Source organism: Mustela erminea, chromosome 8, assembly GCF_009829155.1.
Source record: "Mustela erminea isolate mMusErm1 chromosome 8, mMusErm1.Pri, whole genome shotgun sequence".
NCBI classification, from domain to species: Eukaryota; Metazoa; Chordata; class Mammalia; order Carnivora; family Mustelidae; genus Mustela; species Mustela erminea.
In genome coordinates, this window is record NC_045621.1 from 31,521,452 (window position 1) to 31,544,189 (window position 22,738).

The following is a 22,738-nucleotide window of genomic DNA, read 5'->3' on the forward strand; positions in this document are numbered from 1 at the left end:
GCTATGTTTAATGCATGATTCAAGAGTATGAGTACCAGACAAGTGCGGTTCATGTGCTACATGGACTTCTAAGTTCCATGTAAAGAGTATAGTCAGTCCTGTTTCAGATCAACTCTGAGTGACAGATGTGATTTAATCTCCAGCCCTATGACCAATCACAGAATTACTTCTATTTCCTCAATTCTTTAGAGTACCTATTTCTCAATAGTGCTAAGCTGTTAAATTGACAGCAATATTCGTTAGGCACTGCTGACTAAAACATAAATCCAGGCAAAGACTCAGCACAGAAATGGCTTGCAGTGATGACATGTACACACACATGCACACACACATACATCTTGTTTACTTCTAGCCCATGATGATCCTGTCCATCTATTATCAATAAAATATAGCCCATTAAGAAAGAGCTTATTCTACCCAAATGAAAAAGGTGCCAGTTAATACAGTTGGTATTTGACTGTTAGACCCACCATGGGTCATAATAAAATTCTCATATGTTTTAATTCATTTACGCATGCCTGCATTTAATATGCTTTGTGACCATGTCTACAATTAATATGATTTATGAGAAAAGAACATGTGCAATATTGGGGTGGAGGGGTAGAGCATCCACTTTTCTTCTTCTATGAATGAAAAATACAACAAAACGGCTCAAGGAAAATTGTTGGCTGTTAGCATATTGAGATGGACTGACAGAGCCCTGAGTAAACTTGAGGGAGTTAATGATATCCTCTTATCTGACCCTGACACATTTGCAGCATGTAATTTACAGAAGCTCTGTCCAGGGAATCTTGACAAATGCTCCTAACGATGTCAGGGCAATGTTCCATTCTAATGTAAAACAGATGTGGGTCAGATACCCTCATTCATCACTTAACACAGAGAGTCTCAAACTCTCTCTGGGAGGAATGGCATTACCTGCTGTTAACTCTTCCCACCACCCCAGCAGTCCTCGGAAAGGTAAGCACTCAAACCCATCACCACTTCAAAAACGTGTCTGAACACGTGACTGTGGAAAATCAAACATGTATCTTGCTTTAATTTCATGACGATTTCCGGACATGTTTGCTAAATATTAATTGGCCCTCTGGGACCTGGGGTTCCAGATCTAGAAAGGGAAAAGCTTTACACTTGGGCATCCCACAGTACTTCAGGGAGATGGATTAAAACTTCGTCGCTGATTGCCCATACAGGAAACCTGCATTCAGGGAACTGTGGCGTTGAGTCACTGTCGCGTGACCACTCATAATGCAGCCCCTTAACTGCCCAACTCTGTCTAAGATTCACGCACACACACACAAGCTTATAATAAATTAGAAGTCCACGTTGGCTTTCAGAAAGAAGGGCTAAACTCTGCCCCTTTGAAACAAAACAGGCAACACTGTATTCTCTTGCCCCTGAAATTTTCCCTTCCGCCAGCATCCCACGGACACCAAAGACAGACACTCCAGCCTACTAACGGAGGACGACAGCCGCCCATCGCAACAAGAAAATTTCTTCTTTCTTCCAGGCCAGGTGTGAGGTAGGCAAATATTTCCATGGCTGCCAAAGTCAAGGTCATAAGATGCCATCTACAAATGCTTAAGGTTACAAGAGAGAAGCTTACCTGTCCTTCTCTTCATGGGAAAGAAGGTATGTTCTCAGGGTAGAGGAAGGGATCAATGATTAAGACCGAGTGATACTAATTTAATGAGTAGATGTCACAAAGGCTATTTCTATTAACCACGGGAAAGCAGAGGACAGCCTTGCAAAAGTCTAAGAATGAATATATCCTCCAGGAAATGTGTTCTGGCCGGTTTCACAGGCTTTGTGGTAAGGCAGAATAAGCATCCATCCAAGATGCATGGAAATTTGTAGTAACTCTACAGCTATGGGACATCTGAGAATACAGTCTTCCAAGAACCAGAAGCTATTACCCCACTAAGCTAAGATCCTGTGTACCTCGATTCTCTCCCTGACTCAATTCCAGGGACACTGAGCCAATAAAGATGTCGTGTTGCTTTTCTGCCTGCAAATTTATTTATGTCCTTGATCACAAATTGGGCAGCGGCTGTGTCTCCTATCACACAGGAGACTGATGTTTATGCTAGAAACACCTAGGGTTTACAGTGAAACCGCTTATAGAGTCTTTAAGCTACAGAAACCACATCTGCTCCTACAGGTCTTGACAAAGTAGTGTCTTTGTAATTTAGTGATTGAAAGAATATTCCGCAATTGGTAACTCAAAGTTGTTTGGTCAGATGGTCCCTTACTTTTTAAGACCTTTCCATTGTACCTGTTGTCTTAGCTACCTCTACTCTTCACTGAAGAGGGAAGCTTAGCATTTGTCGGATTCGCTTACCTTTGATGTATTCAGTACTATGAAGCTGTAGATATTTTTAAAATGTACCCATGTCAATATTGTATTTCAGTAAGTCAAAATAAGAATAAGGAAAGGAAACTATCAGGATAGCCCTGTTCTTTCCCCACTCCTAGCCCCATGGAATAAAGAACCATTGGCTCATTCTTGCTGTAGTGAGTTTTTATGTATTTGTAATCTGAATTTCTCAAACAAAACCAAGTTGTATATGTCATACTTCTGGGGACTACTGTATCTCAGGCACATTACAATTCCTGCATTCTGAATGAATACCAATATTCTTTAAAATGTCTGTATAGGGGGCACCTGGGTGATCAGTGGGTTAAAGCCTCTGCCTTTGGCTCAGGTCATAATCTCAGGGTCCTGGGATGGAGCCCCGCATCAGGCTCTCTGCTCAGCGGGGAGCCTGCTTCCCCCTCTGTATCTGCCTGCCTCTCTGTCTACTTCTGTCTGTCAAATAAATAAATACAATCTTTAAAAAAATATATCTGACTAGAACAACTGAAAAAACTCCACTCAACCAAGAAACTGCCATCCTTTTGATATCACTCAGTTTCCACATTTGTCTTTGGCAGGGACAAACGTGATGTTTTTGGTTTTGGTCAGAGGTTCACAGGCTATTTCACAGTAAACAGTAGGGAAAGTCCTATTGCATTCGTATTACTGCTTCATGAAAAAGCATTTTCAAATTTCCAAAGTACTGTGTTTTCAGCCGAGCTCTACTGGACAAGTTGTTGTTGTCGTTATCTTCCCCCTTTAACAAGAAGATGAAACAGAAATGGAGAGAGTGTAAGCAACTTTCCTGAGGACACACAGCTAGCAAGTGGTGGGTAAGTTTTGAAATCTGGTGCTTTTGACCTTGAGGCTCCTTCTTCAGCTTGATGAGTTACATCCACACTGCCATCAAGTCACTAAACAGGAATTCTTTCCTTTCTTTATGCCCCTATCTGCCTGTCTAAATAGTACTAAGCAGTTCACAGCTTCTTCTTTAAAATTATTCTTTTCCCGGCCAAGTTTTTCTGCAGAGGGGGGGTACAATGTGTGGAAGGGAAAGGTAACATCAGACATTACATAAAAAGAAGAATCATTCCTGAAAAAAAAAAAAAAATCAAGGGAAGCATTCGAAACATGGACAAATTATGAGCAGGTCTCCAACTGTGTTTTCTCTCATTCAGCACTTCCTAGGAAATGTTCCTCAAAACTTGGTCGTTTAAAACTCAACCAAAGGTCTCCATAGTTAAATCAGAAAACAGGAAGTGAAACAAATATGTTTCTACACTGCAAGACTTGTCAGAGCCTTTAGTAGGCTAATGTGCCCTGGGACTTTGGAAGAAAAAGGCATATAATTTGTAACATTTATCAAGTGGTTGATTCAGAATCCATTTACCCCAAACCACCTTTCAAGGAGCCCACTATGGGGAACAAGCCTTTATGATGACGCAGTGCTTGGTTCTTGGGTGTTCCAAGATGATTAGAGCCTACTATCACTCTAGAAGCTAATAGTAAAGAGGGGAATGGATACATTATCATATAATACAGCATGGTATGTGGTACGTGTTTTCACAAGGTACGAACACACCAACAGACATCAAGAGAGGCTAAAAGACAAAGTTCTGCCTGCAAGAGTCATGGCAGAATTGTCACTGAACTAGAAATTTTCCTGTGGAGTCACACACATAGAGAGAGGCTCAGCCCTGCGGGCAGTTTTGAAATCCAAAGTTTAATTAGATTTTTTAAATGCAAGCTGCCCAAAACAAGACCTCAGTTTTTTGTGAGATAAGCAGGTAAGTTATTTCCTTAAATAATGCCTGCTTCCTTCATTTTTTCAGGGCTGAGGATGGGCTGCCGTCCTGTCCCAGGTAGGAAATGTTCCCTTCCAGGTGGAGCTCCTACCCTGTGAGTCTGTAAAATGCACTGTCTCACACCTGAACATCTTTCTCGTTGATCAGTGAGAACAGTGCAATCACCAACCTCAGAAAGTCTAGTTCACTGCACTCTAGCTAAATGTCAAGAGTAATTTTTAAATATTGTACTGTACATTGAAAAATACACACCTCTGATGAGACCCAGACTGTTTCACAGAAACAGATTTCTTTAGAAAAAAGAAAACAAAAAATAGTACACAACTAATGAGTAAATCCAGTCTTCTGTGTCTGCAGTACAAAGCACACATTCAGCCCCTAATTGAATAAATATGCAAGTATTCAGATTTCTGTAGATATTGCCATTTTGCAAATGCGGTAATAAATTAAAAGCTTTACATTGCATTCCAACCACACATAAAGGGTTGATTCAGACCACTGGCCTCACACTAGAACCCAGCACGGCTTTGCTGGGCTTTACTGACAACAAAGAAAAACTTTTTATTCTAGGAGTTTAGTGATAGACCTAGCAATCACACTCAATTTTTTCTCCCCCAATAGCTACAAAAATTCAAATGGACCCCAAAACCATGAGGCTGTTGCCTTCGATTTGTCCAACGCACAAGACGAGGGAAAGTAGCTGATGGACTTTCTCTTTAAATCAATACAGCAGACCCACAAAAAATGTAATTCAGCAAGAAAGGTTTGCTTGTGGCTCATTTCAGTGAGATGATGTAAGATTCAGTCATTGACGCTGCTCCCTCCCTTCCTTAAAAAAAGGAGATTTGGGCCAAGTCGCTTCTTGCAAAATTCTCCCAATCTGTAACAAACTCAAGAGGCTGCGGCCAGAGCTGACAAAAACCAGGGCTTGCCTCCTCTTCTTTAAGGGGAGCAACCACAACCTTCGGAGAAAAACCAAAGGCACCGGGTCAATTACAGCCCCCACCGATTCAACAAATGGATTAACATTTGCTGATTAGCAGCAGCGTTTTCAGCGTGGAGCAGAGCATCTCGAAAACATAGCGCGGTAGGATGGAAACATGCAAATGGCCCATAGTTGTTCTGGTGTAGCTGAAATGGGCTCATTTATAATCGTAAACATCCTGGAGCCTTCATAAACACGTGAGGCTGCAGCCCTGGCTTTGAGCTCATGGGCTGCTTCAGAAATGAAACAGAAGGCTCGAGCTTTGGAGGGGCTGCCACTTTTGCATGGACTGTCTCTCCGTCTGAGCTTTGTTTGACACCCAACCAATCTCTTTAATCAAAATCATTCCTTTTTTCCTCCACAGGTGAATTTCTGGAAAGTGTCAAGGGGAGGAAGTGCCTCTGTTGGGAAACGGACTGGTGGTGGCAGGCCACCTGCTTGTCTGGTTCTCCGCAATGACAAAGGAGGGCCGAGGGTGCCAAGCCTGCAACCTGGGTGTGAAATGGACAAGACGAATGGCCGGGCATGGAGCAGCTTCTGTACGCGTGCCCAAAGACGGCCAGAGAAATAGCTCTCCTGAAACAGGAGCCGCCTCCACACCCCCGACCAGGGTCAATCTTACCGCTTTTGCATGGATCAACAGTACAAGAAAAGGTCAAGGAATTACCACGCCACAGTGGAAAAGATTTCTCCTTCTACGCCACCGAAAAGTACCCTTCACAACCATTCTTAATGACGATACTGCCTCCACTTAACAGGCTGATCTGCAGTAAGCCCTTATTCCTCCTCTGGACAAAGAACCATCATTGTGCCTTGCAGCTATGGAATCTGAGATCATTGTGAACACCGTGGTGCAAAAAATGACAAGCAAAATCAAAAGCAGTCTTGAGTTTTGTGTACACATATTAACACTTAAATGCTTCTCCTTAATAAGTGTCGGGATTAACAAATGTTCGTCAAAAGAAACTGTGCTGAGCAATTGAAATCTGATTTGAAATGGAACCACGACGGTCTAATACATATATGCATGAAATGAAGACGTGCCCTAATAAGCGTGGCTCCCACCAAATATCCAATTTACATACATTACACACTAATAATCTCAATTTTAATATTATTCTTTAAAAGCGACTGGATGGGTGGTTGAGTTAAAGGTTTTCTTTTGTAAATGGGGATAAGAACAAAAGTTGATCCCGGTTGTCCTCCACCATTAACCACTGTCTCGTTAGTAGGACAATCTACCTCCTCTTTCTTGGGTCCATCCGTCCCCATGAAGCCGTGATCCCACAACCAGACGTAACAGATGCGTGGTCCACAGGCTTGATGAGATGTGCAGACCTACGCTTTGTTCCTGAGGTGTTGAGCGGCAAACAAACATTCAAGTGTTTTTAAGCCTGGTACACCAGGCTTTATGAGAGTTTTTTTCTTTCCTCAGTAGATTATTCATGAGACCGGACAGGTGTACTGGTTATTCAATTACAGCTTATCCAAGACCTGGACAAAAATTTGAAATGAGGCCTCGGAGCGTAGCTCTTACCATAGGGATTTATTAATAACAGTTAGACGTTCCTCAAAACAAAACTTTTTTTTTGGTAATTTAAGCCCATTTTCTTATTTTGTCGTTGGTTTCACTCATAAACCAGAAACGAAAATCTGCCCATCTGCTCTAAACATAAAATGTGTTCATAATAATCCAGATTTATGCCAAATGTATTTTTAAGTATTGCCGAATTGAGAGAGTACTCAAAATTTACGGCCTCTAAGGTTGCAACGAGGACTTCCTCTCTTTAAGGAGGAAAATGCTTAAAATGAACGTAGGAAAGGCTCAGAAAGCTTCTTGGATATCAAATGGCTCTGTAGGAAAAAAAAATGTCAATGATATAAGAGTAAATGAATCAAAACCATATGGATCAAATTTTCCCTAAAATACACAGTTTGAAAAATTAAGGAGGAAAAGTGCTTGGCAAAATGTGTTTTAGGTTTTACCAAACCCAAAACATTTGAAGAATCATTTGCAATGGTTGATGAACCCTGAATGCAGCCAAGTTGGCCCATTTTTGTATACAACATAATAGTAAAAAAAAAAAAAAAAAAAAAAAAAAGCTTTCTAGAAACCATGCAACCCCAATGATACTGTATTTCACTCAAGAAATCATTAGAAACCGTCACAAAAAACTGTGGCAATTATAGCCCTGGGATGGGGGCTGGGGCATGAAATGATAAAAGTTTGTTAAATTAATTGGCCTTGTTTTGGGGGTTTGGTTCTGTGTGTTCTGGACATGGCGGGGTGGGGGGGGCAGTAAGGGTAGTGTTTCCTGCAAAGGAGAGTTAATTGGAAGAACATGGGCCAAATGTTAATTAGTCTCATGTCTTAAGCATATGGTAGGATTTCCCTGGCGCTCTGTATTCCAAGTCAGCATTCCTTCCTCTCTCCTCCATGTGCAGCAAGGTGCTGGGAACGTGCCATCTGAGTCTGGAGGGGAAATACATGGTCTCTATTTCTCTGTGTTCTTTCTGTACGGTCCCCACACCAAGACAACACAACCTTCCCAAAGAAGGCTGCTACTGCGGGAGAAAGCCCTCACTAGAGAGACTTGTAGGATCTTCTCAGAAGCTGTTTGCCATTCAGTCTGAGGAGACCCATCCTCTTACACGGGGTATGTGGTTCAGTTGAAATGCAAGTTCAGAGGCAGCAGAAAAGGCTGAGGTCATAGCCTATCCCCTCTGTCACCCATCCCTGGGACTCTTGTCTCAGATTCCCCGACAGATCCAGTCTCTGGGAGAATGTGAAGCCAACCCCTCCACTTGGCGAAGCATTTGGACGCACGCCCTGCAGGAAAAATCAGGTCAAATATCAGTGCTGGACCTCTGGAAGACTCGCTAAGCCATTACACTTCTCAGCAAGTGAAATGGTATCATTTGTGTTTTATATGAGAATTAGTAACAACTGGAAGAGAGAGATTTTGGGCTCTGAAATTGGCCAGCAGTTCACCCTGCCATTTAGATCATTGTGCGGCAATGGTCTCAGTTTTTCCACAAGAAAAATGGTCAAATTCTTCAGATACAGCTACTGTTTCCCTCGGAACAAGAGAAGCTTGAGGAAGGATACCCACGTTTCTAAAATTTCTTGTGAATATTCTAATCTTTTGTCAAAATACATGTCAGTCTATTGCTCCTCAAATCTGACCAGCGGGACAGGTGTGACCTCCTGTGTCACTGTGTCACACCTGTCCCTCATGAAGTTGAGACCCTCCCTGAGAAAAGCACTGAGCAGGACATTTAAGAAATGCCCTGGGGCTGATGGCTCTGATTCCAAGCTCTAGAAGAATCCTGGCTTGAGGGAGGAGATATGTCCGAGACTCCAGAAGAAAACCAACACTAGGACTCGCACATAGAGAGAAACAAGTCTCATGGGATCCAAGTCTGAATGGCCAGCCCCACCAGGAAGAAAGTCAAACGCGATGCACACATTATTTTGAACAGGTCAAACAGCCTCCACTGAAAAGACCTACAATAAATTGATTGAAATAATTCAAAAGACTTTAAATCCAATTCCATGTAAGTGAGCTGGTGGGGAAAGGCCAATGCTGAAGTGTTAAGATAGAAAGCAACATGGAAAGCTATATACACTATTATTTCCATTATATTTTTTTAAAAGGCCTTTTTTTAAAAGGTAAGACCCAAAAGAGCTGGAACACAGTATGTAAAAATATTAACAAAGGTTGCCCAGGAAAATTTCTTTTTTCTACTCTGAAGACACTTTAAAATTGTTTTTTCCATTTTCTATAATAACCATGCAGGACCTTTATTATCAGGGAAGTTAATAGGAGAAGTGTGTAAAGCAAAAAACATGTAAAGAGCATATTAGCAAAAAGACTGTCATTTAACATGAACCAAAAACTTTTAAAAACTCATCTCTAGTAAAAGGTTTTAAGATGTGATGAAAGCCCCCTGCCTCTATTTTTCATGAAACCTCTTCCCTCTCTGCCCAACCACGTACTCTCATGGGGGCAATCCTAGACTCTGAGCCAAGGGTCCCAGGTTCCAGTCCCAATTCTCTCTCTAGCCCCTGGTGGTCTTCAGCAGGCCTCAAGCTCTCTGAGCTTCTAGATGACTGGTCTGCAGATTAGATGTCCAGAGAGAAGCAGAGGAAGTGGAGGAGGAAAAGAAGAGGAGAAATGGTAAGACTAGTTCCCATTTTTAATATCCTACAGATCAATCTATTCGTAAGCCCTTCTATCTTATCAGCAGGAAGACGAAGGACCCTTTCTTTTCTCTCTTCTTTAGTTAAGAGGTAAACCAGGCTGTTCAGAGTGGGCTATCTTTGAATTATCTTTAGGATATTCCAAATAAAGCCAGACAACCAAAAGTAGGATTGGTCCCCCCTTGCTTAAATAGAGGCAATCCTCAGAAGAAACAAGGAGGAACTTCATTATACTGTCTGTCCCTTTTCTAACTCGCTGGGCATTCGGCAAGGACAAAGACATCATGGATTCCTACTGGTGGTTTCAGGAGGAAATATAGGATCGAAATGCAAAATATCCAGGATATGTACAGAGTAATAAGTAGGGAATTAATATATAAAAGCATAATAAAGAAATACAGGAAGGGTTTGCCTGTGGAATTTTCCATTGCTTGATATTGAATGATTCCCACCCCACTGCCAACTCTGGGATCATAAAATCAAAGAAACAGTTCCAAGATTAAGTGCCAATGACTTCAGTTACATAATAGTAATAGAATAGAATAGAATGAAATAGAATACGGTTATTATAACATACAAGCTCATAGACTTACAAGAAGCCAGGACTTTCACTTCGAGAATACAGATCCGTGTCATTATTTCTTTTCTGATCAACACGAAAGAAAACCAAGGGTGTCCTGGGTCTCACCTTGCAGAAGCCGTTAGGGTTAGTTTACTTTTTATGAAAACTTTCACAACCCAGTCGAGTTCAAAAAAGTTCTGCTACGGCCCCAAACAATGATGTTAAGAACCGCAGAGATAACCTGCTTCTGATGTGCCTTCTCAGTTGTGGAGGAGGCTTCTATAAATCTATAGAAATGCTATAAAATCTGGCATTTTAAAGAGGAATCTACTAACATAAGTCCATGATATTCATGCAAAATTCCCATTCACACATGCCAGCACTTGGAAATTAAGTTTATTAAAGTTCCTGTAGGAAGGCACGTTTATTGTTTTTTCATGTTGTTATTTTTCAGCCAAGGTTTAAAGCCACCTCTTATTTCTTATCCCAGGATGTGCTATAGGAATCTATGAAACTTAATTACATTGACTGTTACAAAAAAGGATTTATGAACTTTTGCCTCGAGGCAGAAATGTTTATTTCATTGCCTTTGCTATTCATTCTTTTCAACTCCGATGGCTTTGAACTTTTCAGCTGCTCAGAGTTATCACCGTTGTGCAGAGCCCAGGACCTGCACTCCCAAGACGCAAACCACAAGTTGAAGAAAACGAAGAAGGCGAAGATATAGGAGTCGTTATTTTGGCCACCCTTTGTGCCATTAAAATCTCATTTTCTGCCTATTAGAATGCCCTCTTGGTGCTTAGGCGCGGCGGTGATAGTCAGTGATTAGTGTGTAATTGAGTATAATTGTCTTTTCACTTTTTCATTTCTGTCATTCTGAGCTCCTCTCTGTTTTTTCTAACCACCAAGAGGAAAAAGGGGGTTTAAGAAAAGATAAAGCTGTTGAAACTCTCACTCTCGGGCCTGAAGAGATTCTCGATCGCAATTATAGATTGCAACCCCGTTGTGACATTTCTCCAAATTTAGTGGGCAACTATCCTCGCCACCTGGGCCAAGAGCTCTCTAATAAAATCAAGCGATCTGTATTTAAACAACTGCTAATAATGTCAACCTCAGACAGATGCCACATGGAGGAAATTTATCCAACCCTCTGACATGCAATTATCAAGGCAATTTATTAATATGATCTCTCAAGAAAGGCTCATAGTCCAATGCAAATTAGAAAAACAATTACAACATTCAAGTATCCATATATTCCCAAAGTAGCAGTAATTCTCCTAATTTGTGCATTTATAACTCATTTATCCCAGAGTTCTGGATCATCAGCCTGTCTCCCTCCACACAACCTGCTTGCTTCCTCTCCAATTGTTTTAATAAAGCGTTGGTGTTTTCCTACTAGGTGCTTTTGTTCACAACCAGATCAGCTGATCAGTTACCTTTTTTTAAAAAACAAACAAACAAACAAAAAATGTGTCTACGCTTCTGACCCAAAGCTCAGAACTAGGGGGTGGACTGGATCAGTGCCTTGACAACGAGATATAAACACAGACTCTCCCTGATTACATTAAAAATCACTTGGATTGTAAGCCCAAGCTACAACTTTGATACAGCCCGTAGGAAGGGTGGAGGAGAAAGGAAACCAGAAAACTGAAATCATGTGGCTTGTATAAAGAATACATTATGGTTTAAATTTGGCAATTCATTATATGACCGCCTAGGGGAATTGACTGTTTGGTTCTGGGATACAGCAAATCGTCTGTCTGGAAACACAGGACTGACCTGAGGTGAAAGGCCATTGCCAATGGCGGGGTTCATGGGGTTGGAGGGCCCAGACGGAGGCACAAAGCTGTCTGTATAGCTGGAAAATCCATGCCGGGTGCTGGGGAGGCAGTAGGCAGAGCTGCTGTCTGGGTTCGAAGGAATAGTGCTTTGGTGTACGGTGCTCGGAGGAAGCGGTTGAGGTCTGTGAACGGTGCTGCTGGGATCCGACACGGCTGCAATGAAGAAGATTGTCAGCTCTAACACTCCTCGCAGGCTGGCAGGAAAAGTGTGGGGCCAAAGTTCGCACCCCCGAGCCGCGGGGAGTATCGGTCGCTCAGACCAAAGATGAACTTGAAACTGCATTTCTTACCATGCACAGAGAACCACTCATTCCAAATAGAGCCCCGTCACGGCACCAAAGTGCAAGGACGTAACTTCTTTATATACTTTCAGGGCAGACTCACCCAGAACACGAATGCAGAAATCACATGAACAATGAGAACGAACCTATTTTGGGTAGCGAATATTATGAATCCGCCTAAGAACCAACCAGTGTCAGAATCACAAGTCTCGCGTTTCATACCAAACGCGCTTTCAAAGCACCTAAATATTCGTGTGAAATGCCTGGAATGCTATCTTTCATAATCCCAGAGAATTCAGTCTTCTCACTGATCGCATTCACCTCTCTGCGCCGTCCAACGGCGACCTGATCAAAGCTTACCTTTGCTCTAAGGCTGCTGTGGTTAGTAACTCTCACAGAACTTCAGTGAACTGCTGACAGGAGTGCAAAGGTAGAAGCACAATTTTAACCAAAAATAAGCAAATGGCATATTTATTTAGGAAAGCTGGTTGGTTTGGTTTCATTGTTTTGTTTTGTTTTAAAATACGGAAGCAAGCTTTCCTGGGTGGCTCAGTGGGTTTAAGCATCTGCCTTCAGCTCAGGTTGTGATCCTGGGGTCCTGGGAACAAGCCCCATGTTGGGCTCCCGGCTCAGTGGGGGACCTGCTTCTCCCTCTCCCTTTGCCCCTCCCCCACTCATTCTTGCTCTCTCTCAAATAAATAAGTAAAATATTTTTTAAAATAACCTAAGGGGCACCTGGGTGTCTCAGTGGGTTAAGCCTCTCCCTTCAGCTCAGGTCATGATCTCAGAGTCCTGGGATCGAGCCCCGCATCAGGCTCCCTGCCCCAGCAGGGAGTCTGCTTCCCCCTCACTCTCTGCCTGCCTCTCTGCCTACTTGTGATCTCTCTCTCTCTCTCTCTCTGTCAAACAAATAAATAAAATCTTTAAAAAAAAAAAAAATAAAATACTGAGACAGTGTTATAACATAGCTCATCTAGGGCAATCCAGCTATGTCACCGAACAATGTAGCTTTCTGAAATGGGACAGGTAAACCTCCAGGACAGCCTGATATCAGGTCACTAACACCCAAACAACAGCAATGTCAGCATCGAGGAAGATCTCCCAGCAGCAGAGAAAGCAATGGGGAGTTCTATTTTATCCCCTCGACTCCCTCCGTACCTTGTGGAATAGCTGTGGGCTGGTAAGACGTCTCCGACAGCTGGTATGTCGGCAGGGTCGGCATGGCAGTGGGAGGGAACCCCCCCGGAATGAGGTGGTTGAAAGCCATCAGCTGATTGGCCCCAGCTTGCTTCCTCCATCTCGCACGGCGGTTGCTAAACCAAACCTATGGATTTAATTTAAAATTTGAGGATTTCACTGATGAAATAATAGTACATTCTTAATGAATTTTTCATGCTAAAACAGATTAAAGGCCCCTAACTGACAGGGCAAAGAGATGCAAGAGCCCTCCATCTTCTGTGTTGTATTGTGGAGAGAAAGGACAGTTCAATGTCAGGGGTCAGGAAAGGGGCTTCCTGGAACTTCCATGGTCCTGCAGAGCCCCCACAAGCCCTGAGATGACCATGGGCAGGAATGGCTGAGCAGGAGTGGAAGCCACTAGAACTCTTCCTCATGGTCGCCATCACCAACACCTACACGCCTTCACCTATCACAGCACTGTAGGGAGCGTGCATGAGCTTCCTTGATCTGTACGTGACCTATGTCATAACTGGGTCTTGCCTATCACACTAACTTTGTATTCAATATTTTTATCAGTCTGTCTTTGCACTTCTATGGTCATTACAGACATAGCTCCTATATCGTCCTATAAACTGACCAGGAGGAGAAATGGAGCCTTGTACCATCCCTTTTCAAAGTTGAGACATTGCTCTGATCTTAATGGAAATAAATGCCAAAGAGGTATGTCAAGAAATGAAAGCATTTTATCTAAGAAGATCCCTTAAATAATTAGTTTATTATTTCTTCCAACAACAGCTTTAAGCACCTGTAATACTCCATGCCAAGTACGGAGGTACATTCAGAAAAAAGTGGTATAATATAATAAAATGCCTTTGGAGAATTCAAAGCCGGTGTATTTTGGTAGATAGCTGGGGAGAAATGGTGATAATGGGAGTAAGAAATGTAACTGGACATCTAAAATGTTAAGGAGTTGTGATATTAGGCTTTTAACAGACCCCATCACCTTGCCCAGTTTTTACATCTGCCAACTTAAATGTGGAACTTCAGGAGGATTTGAGGAGAGTGCTTTTATGATGTTTCTCCCAAAATTATAGAGTATTTCTACCAATTAAAGGTATCCTAATTCCTATATGGAAAGTTCGTTGAAAACTTCATAAAGATAAAACATCGTGCTTGCAGTCAGAAGGATAAAGGGATGAACCTTGCTCCCCAGTAACCTTCAGGCTTATCCTCTGGAATTCACAGAGTCCCCAAGGAAACCAAAATAAGAGCTCACGAGAGGAAGAAGCTCCATATTTGGAAATGCAGAGAATCAGGGAAAGTTTTGAGTAGAGAGAGAGTTTGAACTCATTTTAGAGTATGGATATGATTTCAACAAAAGGTCACTCCAGATGGAGGTGATAATGAAGTAGACCAACTTGTCTAAGGAAAGGTAAGACATGATTTCCTTATAGAACAAAATTAACAATTTTACAACTTAACTGAATTTTTCTGAAATCGTGGAAACTCTTGAAAGAGTAGAGGCAGAAATTTCTCCCTTTGGGAGCAAAAAAGCCCAGTTTAACAAATACCTCGCCAAAAGCATCTGCTTAACCTTTGCTAGTCACCCAAGCAATTGTCTGAAAAGGAGTCTGGTCTTCTCCAGGCACATCATATGATACTGGTAAATAAAGCTGTTTGAACTTCCTCAAAATACTAACATTTAATACTCTTTAAGTTTCCAACAGGAAAAGAAGGTAAGTCAATATTTTTCCATGTTGATACATAATTGAGTTAGAGTTTTACTTAACTTAATAAATTGCCACCTGGGATAATAGACCCCTGAACAAGCCAGCACTCCATTTCAGGTCTGCAGCAACTGTGTTTGCTCACTGTGAATCTGAGCGTCTGTAACCAGGTCGCGCCCAAGTGTCTGGAACAAGCTGTTTTGGGATGAGGAGGTGGAGGGTAGTAAATGGGGCCACTTCCGTGCCTGGAGTGTGCTGTGTTGTATCACACACCATGGTCATAGTTTACATTAAAAACCTTGAGATTAATCAATCACCCCCAGCTCAGATGTAGCAGTCTTCGACACTGATCTCAACCAACCTCTACCCAGGGCATCTCCTGCTTTCGGCTGGGAAGAGCATTGAATTTCCCAGAGTTTCGATGTGATTTCATTCATTCAGACTTACCAGCCTCGATTCTTACTGGTGAGGATCCTTTAGAAGAACCCAGAGCTCACACTTCCATCGTTTATATAACATGCCTCGGATCTCTTTGGGCCAACTTCCTCCTGTAACCCTTAGATAAGTAAACCAGGTTTGATCTACCCAGTGGATGGCTATGCCTGATCACCTTCATTGATCTCAACCTACTGTTGATCCAAGATCATTCTCACTCCTCCATAACTCAATTTTTTTTATATCAGACATGTCTTTGCTCAAGTAATAGATTGGAAGAAACATCATAACTTTCTATAGATAGCTTCCAATATCCAAGAGACTGGGGATGTAAGGTGTTGGGGGTTTTCTTTTCATTTTTCCAAAATGATCCAAATACTGAAGACACTGAGTAAACCCACCAGCAATTGCAGTGGAAAGTTCTCACATTTACAATACAATATCGATTATGCCTACAAGAAAAGCTGAGAGAAATAGTTGAGAAACAAATCTTTACTAAAAAAACAAACTTTCAACAGGAGGTTCAAGAGTCTGCCAGTGGAAGGAATTCAACTGATGTTTAAATTTAGGCTAAATAAATCCAGAGGGCTATTTAGTCCTGAAAGAATCAGAGACTCCTGAGGACTGAAGACTCTTCTTCCTGTCGCTGGGCATTTAAGCAGACTTTTTATCATCCTGCCTTGTCAGCCTTCTGCATCTCCTAAAACCAGCTGTGTCTGCCAAAAGTAGCATTGAAGATAGATAGATAGATAGATAGATACATACATACACGCACTAAAGCTACAAATCAGAAAGAGGTCCTTGCCTTCTTTATAATTTGAAACTCATAAAAGACATATCTGCTATTTTTAAAAGGAAAAGGGTGCCCTTGAAATAACCTCCGTTTTAACCATCTAAACTGACCAAGCACAGTGATCCTGGGATACTGCTATGACCCTGTCTTTACTTGAAAGGCATTCCCTTTAGTACCCAGAGGTCTTTGATAACTCAATATTGTTTCACTAGTTCCTAACAATCAGTAATAGTCTACTAAATGAGCTGCTTGAGTGTGTAACACCGAAGAAGTTCATCTAAACTGTGTGGAAGGCATTATGACTCAGTTGTTACAACTACCAGAAACTTCTCTTTGTTTTTAAAAGAGTAGCAATGGCCACAGAAACAAACTGGCCTTGATGTTCTAAAGGAGAGTATGAGTGTTCTGCCAATGTCTTAGCCAGTAGGGCAGAAAGAGCAAGTTTTACAAAGTTCGCCATCACCTGTTAAATGTAATTCTAGGACCTATAATTCAATGTAATCCCACCCTCCCCACACATAACCTGGCCTTCCACACTACAGTTAACACGGTTAACAAGCAGGGCAAGAGGCAGATGTTGGTCGATAACTACTATCACCTACAGTTAAATGCTGATAATTGCCTATATATCACACGACGTCAAAACCCTCCCACAAGGCAAGTTTTTAACTTTAGTTGATAAACTGCAACCTAGTTCATTTTCACCTGCCCCTGGATATCTCCCTGCTCATCTGTCTCTTTGCAGAGCCCTTCCACAAAGCTGTACTCGTGCTTTTTGGAAATGATCTTCAGACCCATTTCTGAAGTAATATAATATCCAATAAATTTTTCAAAGCAAAATTCAATGGAAAGATCCTCATGATATCACGATAACTAGGGGAAAAGGATAAGACTCACAAAAAATAATAAGGTTTTCATCATTTTTTCTCTTCTTGGGTCAAAAAAGTAACCAATGTGTTCAGACTCTCAAAAATATGAGTTGGGGAAAACTTTGTACTTTATTTAAGATTTATTTATTTGAGAGAGAGAATTCATGAACGGGAGGACAGGGCAGAGGAAGAGGAGGAGAGAATCTCAAGCAGACTTCTCCCCGCTGAGCACGGACCCAACATGCGGCTCAATCTCAGGACTCTGGGATCACCACCCGAGCCAAAACCAAGAATTAGACATTTAACCAACTGAGCCACCCTGGTGCCCTGAAAACTTTGTACTTCCAACAATGTAGTAATACTTTTTATTCACATAGATGAAATGCAGCGCAGGCAAAGTTGACTCCCAGGCCCCCCACTTTGCTAACTCTGTGACCTTGAACAAATTGTTTACTACTTAGGGGACTCTGCTTTCTTATCTACTAAATGGGAGGAATAAAAACTTCACAAGAGGGACGCCTGGATGGCTCAGTTGGTTAAGCAGCTGCCTTTGGCTCAGGTCATGATCCCAGCGTCCTGGGATCAAGTCCCACATCGGGCTCCTTGCTCGACAGGGAGCCTGCTTCTCCCTCTGCCTCTGCCTGCCATTCTGTCTGCCTGTGCTTGCTCTCTCGCCCTCTCTCTCTCTCTCTCTGATGAATAAATAAAATCTTTAAAAAATAAAAAAAAAAAAACTTCACAAGATTGTTGTGACAATTAAATGAGACAATGCGATCAAAGCCCTCAGAAGAACACTGAAGAGATATAGAGTGTTCAATAAATGGTAGCTACTGATTATGAAGGTCACGTTGCCATCTCTGTCTTAGCCATCCAAGAACTAAAGCTTTGCTTTGTTTTCTTAGCTCTGTGGTCTATAGCCAAATCCTTTTGTGCCCATGAACAAACAGGAAAGTGCCCGCATAACACCTCAAATAAATTCAAAGCCAGTTTGGCTTGAATGGAGACTTAGGTCAAATTTGCTTCCAAGTTTCATGGATTAGTGCTAATTGTCCCACAGTATAAGCCTAATTTTGCCCATCGAGAAATTACTGGTTCCCACTTTTGGTGTGGTCCCCAAAGGCAATCTGACCTGCATTAGTCCAGATGGGTTGTTTCAAATGCAACTTGAAAAATGGAGAGAGAATGAAATGCTTAATGCTCAGAAAGAGAATTCACAAGATTTAAAATGTCTGATTAGGGGCACCTGGGTGGCTCAGTCGGTTAAGTGTCCAGCTCTTGATTACGGCTCAGGTCATGATCTCAGGGTCACAGGACTGAGCCCTGCATCAGGTTCCCTGCTCAGTGGGGAGTCTGCTTCCCCTCTCCCTCTGCCCCCCCCTCACTCATGCTGTCTCTCTCTCATGCACTCCTCTCTCTCTCATCTCTAAAATAAATAAATAAATTTTTTTTTAAAAAATAAAATAAAATGCTTGATAAACACTAGATTCAGTAATGTCTAATGACGATGCCCAATGCCCAACATAGTACTTTCCAAGTAGGTAAACTCAGGACCAGCTGCTTATCCCTGGGCCTTCTCATTCACTCTATATCCCGTCTCTTTCCACATCACACTCTCTCAGCCTTTCTATCATTGCTGCTCTCCAGCTCAGACCGTTGTACAAGGAGCAGGTTGGGGAGAGAACGCATAAGGTTGATGAGGAGAAGCTCCATGCTTCCAGGAATGTCCAAGCGTGGCACACAGGCACGCTCAACTGCAGCTTCATTCATTCCCAACAGCAACCAGCAGCAAATTTCAGGATGATCGTATTTTTGCATCATTAAGGAATTCAGGGCCAAATATTCCATACCTATCTTCACTTCTAAACTATACAGATCTGTTGGATGACTTTAAATCCTCACTGGATCAAAACACAAGAAACAAGTGCTGGTGAGGATGTGGGAGGAAGAGGAACCCACGTGTACTGTTGGTGGGAATGCAAACTGGTGCAGCCACTATGCAGAGCAGTACGGAGAGTCCTCAAAAATTAAAAATTGAACTCCCATACAACCTAGTAATTCCACTACTGGATATTTTTCCAAGAATATGAAAACACTAATTTGGAAAGATATATGCACCCTTATGCTTATTGCAACGTTATTTACCATAGCAAAATTATGCAAACAGCACAAATGTCCTTCCATAGATGGATAAAGAAGATGCAGCAAATATATACAATGGACTATTACTCAGCGCTAAAAGAAAGATGGACTCTTGCCATCTGCAACAACATGGAGGGATCCAGAGAATGTAATGCCAAGTGAAATAAGTCAGAGAAAGACAAATGCCATATGATTTCACTCATATGTGGAATTTGAGAAATAAAACAAACAAAACAAAGAGAAAAGCCAAAAACACAAACTCTTAACTATGGAGAACTGACGGTTACCAGAAGAGAGGCGGGTGCAAGGATGCGTGAAATAGGTGATGGGAACGGAGAGGACTCTTATCGTGATGAGCGCTGGGTAATACGTAGGATTTCTGAGTCACTCACTTGTACACCTGAAACTAATAAATCATTGCATGTTCACTGTACTGGAATTGAAATTAATCAATCCGTCCCTACTGGGCTTCTGTGAGAACCTCCAATTACTGATGATAAGTCATGCACCTCGTTATTTTTAATTAAGAATAGGAAAGGGGGCAGTGGTATTTGAGAAAATGACAAAACCAGGGATACCCCCCTCCCCGTTAATGCTTGTGTACACACACACACACAGAAGCAGAGGCAAAGGCACAAAATTGTGTGTACAAATCTCAAGACTCCTCTTGAAGTCCATCCATGATTATCCTGGTCATCTGTAAACCCAGACTGAGATCATCTGATCTAACCTATCTCATACTTTAAAATTAAAAGGAAAAACAATCCGAAGCCAGCAAGATTACAGCAGAGTTAAGTGACTTCCTTAGCAGAACGCATTTGGCAAGCTGAAACCAAAACCCCCATCTTCTGACTCCTGCTTCAATACTGTTTCCTCAAACAGCTTCCTCTGCTCTCTCTCGTTATCCTGGGGATAAAAGAGGGCTACCTCCCTGCTTTGTGGAGTTCTTAGGTGGAATATTTACTAAAACTGTGGCACATCATAAATATTTGCTTTCTTCCCCACGAAAATTTGAGGTTTGCCATTATTTGCATAATAATACCCAGGAGGTGAATTAGGCAAATTAGTCTTTGGTGTACAATAGTTCTCAGATTGTGTCCTCAGATTTGGCTGTGATAAACACAACAGAGCTACTGGCTAAACAAATATTTAGGAAATACTGACAAAGGCCTAAGTTATTATAGCTTTAGCGCCATCTCTACCCAGAAGACTTTAGAAATATTTTACTCAGGGGGAAAAAAATATATAGAATGTAGACCTGTTTGAGGGGTTTTTTCCACTGGGTGTTGGTTTTCCCAGGTGCCCCAAATTAAACTAACTCACACTTTCTGGCTATCACTCAAATGGAGCTGACGTTGCTACTGCTTTCCCAGATCCTTCTAAAAACTAAAGGATTTTGTTCTGGCATTTTAATCGGTGATTAACTACTCCTTCTTTTTCCTGCTGTGTTAAGTAAAAGATCCATATGCCGGGTGTTGTGGGGAATTTGTTAGGCCGTAGATCATAGCTGTGGTGCAGGACATGATGTGTCTCAAGGGAACTAATGAAGCCATAAGGAATGTAAAGAGTCATCGGGTTAAAGCCACATTAGGACAGCTGTGAGGTTAATGAGGGCCCTGCTTTGGAGAGGAGGTCACTGTATAGAAAAATATGAACCACTCTTTATTGGTTTGATCCCGTGTCCTCTGTAAGTTAATGGGCCTTTCTTATTCTCCTCGGACATTCATTGAGCCAGATGTGAATGCTGGGCACTGCACAAGCCGCATGGGTTTGAGATTTAGTCTGTCCCCCATCTTTGTTTTTGGCAAAAGCAGGTATGACGGACAACACGGAACCTTTTCAGTTTTCCCTCACTCTCTTTGTTTGATTTCTTTAAAATCAATGTTTATTTTTTTTTACTCTGAGTGCAGAGCTGATCTCCTATCTGTCTGAAGGACGGACTCGGGATGTGGGCTTGGCCAGACAAAGAATATAGGGATCAAATCCTGGAATGCCATGGGCGCTCTATAAAGGTTTGCTGGAAGAATGGAGAGTGTGAACAGATCTGACTTCGGATTTAAGCCAGGTGTCCACAGAACTGTAATAACAGCAATTAGATTTGATACATACAATATTTATAACATTGTTATAGATCATATCATGATTCATATACCACATATGGTATTCTATCATACAATATTTATGTATGTAAGTTATCATAATCTGTGGTTAGTGGTGGTCATTTCTGGAGAGGAACACCGTATCCCAATGTAACAGGTAGATAGAGTCAATAGTCCCCGCTGTAAAGCATCTGTACTGTAAGGTTCCACGCATCTGTGACTCCATTCTTTGCTCACCCTTCCACCCACTTCCAGCTTACCCAACCTGTTGCCTACCTTCCACCTTTTGCCACTGCCCTTTCTTTCTGTTCCCATAGCCCCTAACCCACTCATGCCCACAGCCTCCACTGCCCTTCACATCAACTGTGAGAGCCCTTGCCTGAAACCCAAGCCCACCACAGGATGTCCAACCATATTCCTCCCACCACCCTACTTCTTCCTACCCTCCAACCAAACTGAACTAGTCCCTATTCCTTTGACACAAGCAAAAATGAAGGATCACCAGGTATGTGACTCACATGCATCCAACTCCCTGCGCTTTTGCCCACGGTATTCCCTCTTACTAATACACTCTCCCCACCCTCCCTGTCCAGAGAATTTCTATTTAGCTTCAAAGGTTCATCTTTAATCTGCCTTCTGTGTGAGCTTCTCTTGTTATCCAGCAAGATCTCATTCTTTCCTCTTCTCAACTCCCACTGCACATTGTTTCTCTCTTAGGTTACTTATCATAACTGGCTTTTTAAAAGATAATATATATTATATTATATTATATTAATATATATTATATTATATACTTAAAAGATAATTATATCTGTGTTTACCTCATTAACTCATTAATACTAGACTGGAGCTCCTTGGGAGACTTGCCTTAATGCATCTTAGCATTCCTTCACTTTCTTACCTCTACGGTGATGTATGGCAAGTCAGGTTGAATAAGACAATCACTCTGACTAGGCTCTGTACCCTGGGAGAGGCTATTTCTGTAAAAGCCTAGAATAGGAGAGGTAGAGAGCTGCAGAGAAGAAAGGAATGATCAATCGAGAAACCATATCAACCTATCAGTTTACCTCTGAGTCTCCAGGCTCGCTTTGACGATGAAAGTCAAGTAGCTGGAAAGAACACATTTCTAGATAAAGCAACTTAACTTGAGGAGTTTCAGGATACCCTAAGACACTTTTCAGCCTTCAAACAGTGTTTTACTATCTTCATTAATGCTGAAAATGTTACTCTATCAATAGAAAGTTGATTAAACCAACGAAGTCTTTCCAGAGAGTTCAGAGTCGTTCTAAGAGTTCAGAAGATGCTTCAAACCATTCCTTAAATAATAGTTATTTGAAATGTTTCAGGACTATAACAGCCTTAGAAGGAATTTTTCTTTATACACCTTTGCCCATCCTCATAATTGAAAAGTCATCAAGAGCAAGTATATAGAATCCAACTACATCTATCACTGACTAGTTTTA

The 22,738-nt window shown here is 41.8% G+C and overlaps 1 protein-coding gene across 3 annotated transcripts in view; it reads right to left on the bottom strand.

Moving 5' to 3' along the window:
• The window catches only part of PAX3 (paired box 3), a 98,415-nt gene that overhangs the window by 7,876 nt on the left and 67,801 nt on the right, over window positions 1–22,738 (bottom strand). For all 3 annotated transcript variants that reach the window (XM_032354949.1, XM_032354947.1, XM_032354945.1), the window contains exons 6-7: window positions 13,193–13,358; window positions 11,692–11,906 (exon numbers count right to left, since the gene is read on the bottom strand). In XM_032354949.1, the coding sequence (XP_032210840.1) occupies window positions 11,692–11,906; window positions 13,193–13,358 (381 nt within the window). The remainder of the gene's footprint in view (window positions 1–11,691; window positions 11,907–13,192; window positions 13,359–22,738) is intronic.